The sequence below is a fragment of the Haemorhous mexicanus genome, chromosome 32 (assembly GCF_027477595.1).
Source record: "Haemorhous mexicanus isolate bHaeMex1 chromosome 32, bHaeMex1.pri, whole genome shotgun sequence".
In the NCBI taxonomy this organism is placed as follows: Eukaryota; Metazoa; Chordata; class Aves; order Passeriformes; family Fringillidae; genus Haemorhous; species Haemorhous mexicanus.
In genome coordinates, this window is record NC_082372.1 from 2,956,063 (window position 1) to 2,964,208 (window position 8,146).

An 8,146-nucleotide genomic window follows, 5' to 3' on the forward strand; every position below is an offset into this window, starting at 1 on the left:
GAGGTGGGACGGTGGGGGGGAGAAGGGGGAAAAGGGGGCGAAGGGGGGAGCCCGGAATGGACAGGAGGAGGAGGGGACCCCCCCAAAAGGGAGAGCGGGAGGGGCAGAGGGGTGGGCGAAGGTGAAGGAGAGTTGGGAGAGGGTGGGGAAAAGGGGAGGGGGGACCCCGAAACTGAGCCCGAGAGTGGCTGGAGATTGGGGGATTTGTAGGAAAATGGGGAAACGGGACCCTTAAAGTAATTTTGGGAGCGGCCAGAGATGGGAGGGGAAAAAATGTGGAAGGGGAAATGGGGGAAGGATGGCACAGAGGAAGCGGCAGCGTGGGCAGGAGGGTCCCATGGCGGCCGTGGGGCACAGGGAGTGCGCAGTGGGGATCCGGGTTGGCCCCCGGTGCTCTGGGGGTGCTGGGGGGGCACCCCGGAGCTGTGTCCTGCACTCACAAGGGTGTTCCAGGGGATGAGATTGAAGAGTGTCACTTGTTGAACGGCACGGAGAAGGTGAGGTTCGTGGAGAGGTTCATCTACAACCGGGAGCAGTTCCTGATATTGGACAGCGACGTCGGGGTGTACGTGGGGTTCATCGTCTATGGGGAGATGAATGCCAAGCGCTCTAACAGGCACCCGGTTCACATGGAGTACTACCGGGCTTTGGTGGACACGCAGTGCTGGCGAAACTACGAGCTTTATGCCCCTTCACAACGGTGGAGCGCCGAGGTGAGCGCGGGGCAGAGCGCGTCCCCTCGGCCCCTGCCCTGCCAATGACCCTGGAACTCCTGAAATTCCCAGTATCCCTCGAGTCTGGGAATCGCCTCAGAGGCCGCAGCCCTCTTTGTGTCCATCACTGGGACATCCTCTCCCACCCAATGACCCCCCCGTGGCTCCTCCAGCCCATCCCAGTCCATCCCGGTCACTCCCAGTGCTCCGCGGCGCGTCCATCTCGGTCGAGCGTAGAGATAACGCCTCTCAGCCAATCACAGCTCGTCCCTCCGATGACCCATCTGTTGCTAGGATGATCCGCAGATCCGAGTGCCCCGAGCTGGACTCGGCCTCGCAGCGCCGCGCACGTCATTGCCAGTTCCATCCCAGTCCATTCCCAGATCCCTCCCAGTGCCACCGCAGTCCCTCCAACTCCCTCCCAGACCCTTCCAGTCTATTCCCAGTCCACTCTCCGACTTTCACGCTCTCTCATAGTGCCGAGTGCCCCTCCCACCTTTCTCAGTGCCACTCCAGTCCCTCCCAGTTCATTCCCAGACCATCCCAGTTCCAACCAGCCCCTCCAAGTCAATTACCAGTCTATTCCCAGTCCATTCCCAGTTCACGACAAGACTTCCACCGTCTCTCCCAGTACCCTCCATCCTCTCCCACCTCTCTCGGTGCCACTCAACTCCCTCCCAGTCCATTCCCTGTCCCTCTCCACCCCACTAAAGCCCTCCCCTCTCCCAGTGCTCCCCAGCTGATTCCAGTGTGTCCCCACTCTCTCCCTCTCACAGTGCCCCCAGTGTGTCCATCTTGCTGGTGCCCTCGAGCTCCCAGCCTGGCCCCAGCCGCCTGCTCTGCTCCGTCATGGATTTCTACGCTGCCCACATCCAGGCGAGGTGGTTCCAGGGCCAGCAGGGGCTCTCAGACCACATGGTGGCCACCGACATGGTCCCCAACAGGGACTGGACTACCAGCTCCTGGAGCTGCTGGAAACCCCCACCCCCAGGGCAGGCTCACCTACACCAGCCAGGTGGAGCACGTCAGCCTGGAGCACCCCCTGAGCTGCACTGGGATACGGGGGAGCCCCCGGGGGCACTGGGAGAGCCACTGGGCTGTGCTGGGAGCCACTGGGAAGGAGCTGAAGGGAGCTGTCTTGGAACTGGAAGAGGGGCTGGGGGCTTGGCAATGGCTGGGAAGGGGTTTGGGGGATGCTGGGGAGGGTGAGATGGGGTTGGGGGGGTCCTGGTGGGCACTGGGAGGGAGTTTGGGGGTGCTGGGTGTGACTGGGAGGGAGTTTGGGAGCACTGCCATCCTCTCGCCACCCTGTGTCCTCCTTCACCCCCCGTCTTTCCACATCCCCCGTTCCCTACCCGGAATGGTGATTGCTGTGTAAGAGACGGTTGGAAGTTTCCCTCATTTGCCTCATGACCGTCGCAAGGACAGACCCTGAGGGCCCTGGCTGGAGTTCTGGCCTGGTTGAAGTGGATGCTCACCAAGTGATTGTGTGCAGGTGTGCTTGCTGTGCCTCCACGGTCTCACACCTGCTTCACCATCCCACAATGGCCCATGAATTTCCCCATCTCTTGGCCAAATGAACTTTCTGAGCTAACTCTGGTGATCCCCCCACGGAAGATCCCTCATCTGCCTCATGACCACCATCAAGGACGGAGACTGAAGCCCCCTCCCAAGGAACGAGACTGAGACCCTTATAATTCTAACACAGGATGCTGGCCTGACGGAAGTGGGATGTCTGCCAAGTGTTGCCTGCAGGTGTGTTCGCTGGACCAAGACTGGTTTCCCACAGAACCAATCCTGAAACAATGGGTCCCGCTCACTGCTGAGATTGCTTTGTCCTGTTTTGGAACATGGACTGTCCATACCTGTTTTCAATACACTTATTCTCTGTTGTCTTAACCCATTCTCCCCTCAGCAGAGGACTATAAGAGACCCCCTGAGTTAACCAAAGAATTTGAGATTCTCCTCGATGTGACAAGACGGATCTACTGGCCGGACCACAGGGATTTCATCTCTCCATTGGCAGCTATTCCCCCCAGCCCTTCTTTTCCTCTCTCTCTCTCTATCCTTTATCTCCTTTCTAATCCTTCTATCGCATTTGCTGTGGGCACTCAGTAAAGGTGCATTTGTTTTGATGAATACTGAAATCCCCTCTGTGTTGTTTTGCACTCTGAGATCAGTTAATGAACCATCACAACCCCACTTGTACAAGTGGATCATGGCAGGCCGCGCCGTCCTGGGCCCTCCTTCTGAAAACGGCGCTGACCACGCTGTTTAAGATTCCCCTTTTTCCCACCAATTCCTTCTCCTCTGGTCCCAAACCTCCCCTTCCCCCCTACCTACCTCTCCCCCTTCCTGCTGTGCCTCTGCAGCTGGCCCTGCCCCGGGCCCGCGTGGCGCGGCTGCGAGCCCCGTGCAGGAGTCAGCCGGCCTCACCACCACCCTGTGAAAAACCAATCACTCGTTTTAAAAATTTAAATGTTCAATAGTAATAAAATAGTTACAAAAACAGGAATAAAAAAATAGAACAGTAAGAACTTGGACAATCAGAGTTAGGACAATAAAGGACAATAAAAAAGCAAAGAATTATGAACATTTGGATGCTTTCCTCATAAAAGCATGTCAGCTAACAAAGGGTTAACCCTTAAAAGCAATAGCCTGCTGCATATTCATAAATCTCATACATGATGCAAACATTCCTTTCAAAGTAGAGATTTTTCTGGTTATTGTCACCTTACCCCCCTATATCTCGTAAATCATGGTTTGGCTCCGTGGAGTCTGAAAGAAGGAGGTGAAAGGAGTCTGGTTCTTCATGATAAGGAGGCAATAATTCTTCTCTTTGGGATTTAAGTGTCTTGTTGCTGTTATCTCTGTGAAAAGAATTTCTTGAACATCTCATCCCTTTCTTGAGCTAGTTAGAAAAGTATCTTACATCGCATAGTTTCTATTTTAATATTATGCTATAGCCTAAAACTCTATTTACCACACTACTTAAGAGGATTAACACAGCATTAATTAAGTAAAACAGATTAACTTTCTAACATAACACACATAATATTCCTTTTAATATTTGCAATAAGCCAACCATATAATACTCATTTTCCACAATAACAACACCCACAATACCAGCACCAACGCTGAGACCAAACACTAAAGTCTGTGCCCCTCATGAAGAGGGGATCAAAGAACTGCACCCCTCCTGGTGAGGAGATCAAAAGCCTGAGGAGATTGAGCTGTTAACTCATGAAGTAAAAATGTATTCATTTAATCAAGGATCATCATTTCTGTTACTTTATCCTTTGTGATTAAGACTCAAATGCTTTTCTATTCCTTGTTAATCATAATTAAAAATTATTAATTATTAATATTAATTTGCTGAATAATATTCTTTTTGGTTTTGTAAACTATTCAGTCATATTCCCGAGAATCCCCTTATTTTAAGTTATTCAGCATGCATTGATCAATTTAAAAACAGGGAGTTGTGGAGTGCCCCTGTTCCTAAGAGACAGGAATTTGATCTCACCCTCCTTGTGCTGCTAAGAATTCCTCTCTTGCCTCCAACGCCAACTCCCCCCTGGGATCCCCTGTAAAAACCCCCGGCCCTGCCTTTGCCTGGTCTTTCGTCCCCATCCCGCCCCTCCTGCCCGGGGGTAAGGAATAGATTCTGGAGCTTTCTGGAACCAGGACCCATCTCGTTTGTTCCCCTGCTCAGCGCCGGCAGCTGCGCCCTCCGTGGGCACGATGAACCCAGCTGCAACACACAGCAACAGCAGGGAGCCTAGAATTACCCCAAATGCCCCAAAACTCCGGTCAGGGACCAGGAAATTACCCCAAAATTACCCCAAAACTCTGCTCAAGGATCACGAAATTACCCCAAATCCCCCAAAACTCTGCTCAGAGAACACAAAATTACCCCAAAATACCCCAAACTCCAGTCGGGGATCCCAAAATCCCCCCAAATCCAGTCAGGAAATCCAGTCCTAAAATCCCTGCAGGACCCCCAAAAATCGCCCCAAATTCCCTCAGGATGCCCAAAACCCAGTCAGGACCCCCAAAAAATCCCTTCAGGATCCCTCAAAATCCCCCTCCAAATTCCTGCAGGACCCCCCCAGACCCCCTCAAGACCCCGTAAAATCCCCCTCAAATCCACTCACAACTCCAGTTCTCCATAGAGACCCCACCAAAATCTCCCCAAAAACCTTCACGAGCCCCCAGTTCTCCCTCAGGACCCTCCAAAGCCCCTCACATCCCCTCAGCCCCGTCACAACCTCCCAAATCCCCTCAGGACCCTCAATTCTCCCTCAGAATCCCTCAAAATCACCCCTAAACCCTTTCACAACCCCCCAGTTCTCCCTCAGGACTCTCACATACCCTCAGGACCCCACAAACCCCCTCACATCCCTTCAGACCCCCAATCTCCTCACAAACCCCCAAAATCTCCCCCTAACCCCTCAGGACCCCCCAGATCCCCCTCAGGACTCCCCAAAGCCCCTCAGAACCCTCCACATCCTCTCAGGACCCCCCAAAACCCCTCAGATCCCCTGTTAACCCTCTCAGGACCCTCCATATCCCCTCACGAACCCCCAAACCCCCTCACGACCCCCCTGATTCCCTCAGAACCCCCAAGTCTCCCTCACGAACCCCCAAACCCCCTCAGCTCCCCCCAACTCCCTCCTCACCCGCCCCCGCCCCCTCCCGCTCCCGGTGCTGACTGCGGTCGCTGTCGCCCATCCCGTGCTGCCGGCAGGGGTCCCGGGGCTCCCTCGGCGCCCCCAAATTCCCGCCCCGCCCCCCCCGCGGCCTCGGCCCGGCCCCGCTCCGCCGCCGCTGGGCCCCACCGGGACCACAATGCCCACAATGCACCGAGTCTCAGCCGGAAGCAGCCGCCGACGCCGACGCGGGGGTAACTTCTGCCAGTACTTCTGCCATGCATTCTGATTGGTCCGCGCAGCGTTTGGCGCTTCTCCCCAGAGGTCTCGCGAGAGAAGCAGCGCGGCCATGTTTGTTGAGGGCAATTTTGTGGGGTCCTCAGAGCGCTCCGCGTTCTCTCATAAATCCAGCTGGGAACGGAGGAATGAATCCGCCTGGAAATGGCAAGATGGAGCCTAAATCTCCTCGGGCTGAGCCTAAACCCCCTGGGATTGAGCCAAGTCGGCCAAATCCTGGACCTTCCCATGGATTTTGGCGGTACTACTCGGGGGCTGGGGGCCACCACAAGTGCCATGAGGTCCCTGACACCTCCCCTGTCTCCCCACCAGCTGTCCCTGGCCCTGCTGCTGCCACAGGTCACCGTGGTGGCTACCCTGGGCGAACCTACTGGCCATCCTACCCAGTCTGAACGAGGAGATGAGGCCGTTCGTGTCCCCAGGGTGCCTGTACAGGGAGCTGGAGAAAGTCACCAGGGAGCTCCGGACCACCCTGCACCGCATGGATGACACCTGGAGGCACTGCAGTGTCACCTCCGATGATGGAAGACGCTGTCAACCCCCTGAGCCAGGCGCTGGCTGCCTGCAAGAGCACCCTATGGACCCGCCCGGAGCCATGTGACAGTGGTGGCCCACAACTGGCAGGGGTAGGTGGATGTGCTTGTGGATGGGTGGGCCCGGCTGTCAGGGAAAGCCACCGAGCTCCGCAATGCCTGGAGGGATGTGGCCACCAAGGCGGCCATCAAGGTGGCCACCGCCCGGGCCAGGGAGCTGCAGGACAAGGCTGCCCATTATTGGACAGGTCAGGAAGACATTCTAGAGTTGAGTCTTGCCCTGGGCAGGGAGAAGGGGGCCAAGGTGATGGCCGAATAGTAAGCCTGGGTGAGGAGACAGGCCAGGGTGGCTGCCAGCAAGGGAATAAGGGCCACCATGGATAGACAGGAGGTGGAGGTGGCCCTGGGGCTGCTGGAGTGCTTGGTGGCCGCGTGTGACAAAGCCACCACATTCCCCTGGGAGCTCCAGCGCCCGCTCAGGGACAATGAGGCCACCCTGAAGGGGACAAATGAGGCGTCACCCAATGTCCCCAAGGACTTGGTGGCCAAGGTGGCCGTGGCCAAGCAGCTGTGGAAGGCTAGCACCTGCCTATTCAATCATCACCTGCTGGGGACACTTGGGGACATCCACAACCTCTTCTTGAGTCCCTATGGTGGCTTACGGGGCATGGCAGAGGGGACAGCAGAGGGGGCAGGGAGTGGCAGAGGGGCAGGCGTGGGAGGGGCTACGAGGGGAGGGGCAGGCGGTGGCAGAGGGAACAAGAGGCTGACAAAAGGGATGGAGGGGACAAAGGGGACCCCTCGAGGGCATGGGGGCCAGCCTAGGAGGCCCCAAGTGCCACCAGGTCCCTGACACCTCCCCTGTCCCCTCTCCAGCTGTCTCCAACCTGCTGCAGCCACAGGTCACTGTGGTGGCCAACCTGACAAGCTGCTGGCCACCCTGCCTATGCAGGAGAAGGAGATGAGGCTGTTCGTGTCCCCAGGGTGCCTGCACAGGGACCTGGAGGATTTAACCAAGGAGCTCCATCAGCCTGTAAAGCATTGATGACACCTGGAGGCGCCGCAGTGTCACCTCCGATGATGATGACCCTGTCACCTCCCTGAGCCAGGTGCTGGCTGCCTACGAGAGCACCCCATGGACCACCAGGTTAGATGTGACAATGATGGCCAGCAAACGGCAGTGGTTGGTGGCTGTGCTTATGAACAGCTGGGCCCGGCTGGCCAGGAAAGCCACCAAGCTCCGCAACACCTGCAGGGTGATGGTCACTGAGGCGGCCACTGCCCGGGCCAGGGAGCTGCAGGACGAGGCTGCCCGTTATGGGACAGCTCAGGAAAACATGATGGAGCTGGGTCAGGCCCTGGGCGGGAAGGAGGGGCTGAGGTGGTTGCCAGACCTGAGTCGCAGGTGAGGGAAGAGGCCATGGAGGCCACCAGCGAGGCAACAACAGCCACCATGGAGAGACAGCAGGTGGAGGCGGCCCTGGGGCTGCTGGAGTGCTTGGTGGCCGTGTGTGACAAAGCCACTTCGTTCCTCTGGGAGCTGCAGCGCCTGCTCAGGGTCATTGAGGCTGCCCTGGAGGGGACAAGTAAGGCATCCCCCAAAGTCCCCAAGGCCTTGGTGGCCAAGGTGGCCATGGCCTAGCGGCTGTGGGAGGCCAACGCCCGCCTAGTCAAGGATCACCTGCTTGGGCTAGTTGACTACATTGGTAGCCAAGCTCGTGGAGAGATGGGACTGGCTGGCCAGAGAGGCTGCCAAGCTCCATGACAACCACAGGAAGGTGGTCACGGACCATCAGCTGATGGTGGCCCTGGACAAGGAGGAGGTGGCCTGGGAAATAGCCACCATCAATGCCCAGGTGGCGGCAGCCACCAGTGAGGCCATGGGAGAGGCTATGGTGGCCACCAGGAGGGGACATTGGGCAGAGGTGGCCCTGGGGCTGCTGCAGCGCTTGGT

General features: G+C 57.1%; 1 protein-coding gene across 1 annotated transcript; it reads left to right on the forward strand.

Annotated features, from left to right (window-relative positions):
- Positions 1–287: 287 nt before the first annotated feature.
- Positions 288–1,609, forward strand: LOC132340488 (patr class II histocompatibility antigen, DO beta chain-like). The gene has a single exon (XM_059871510.1). It carries the CDS (start codon positions 288–290, stop codon positions 759–761), a length of 474 nt encoding a protein of 157 aa, XP_059727493.1. The 3' UTR covers positions 762–1,609.
- The last annotated feature ends 6,537 nt before the right edge of the window (positions 1,610–8,146 follow it).

What these genes read in the sequence shown, in the direction of transcription:
- LOC132340488 (XM_059871510.1), top strand. Translation starts at nt 288, where the DNA reads ATGGGGGAAGGATGGCACAGAGGAAGCGGCAGCGTGGGCAGGAGGGTC.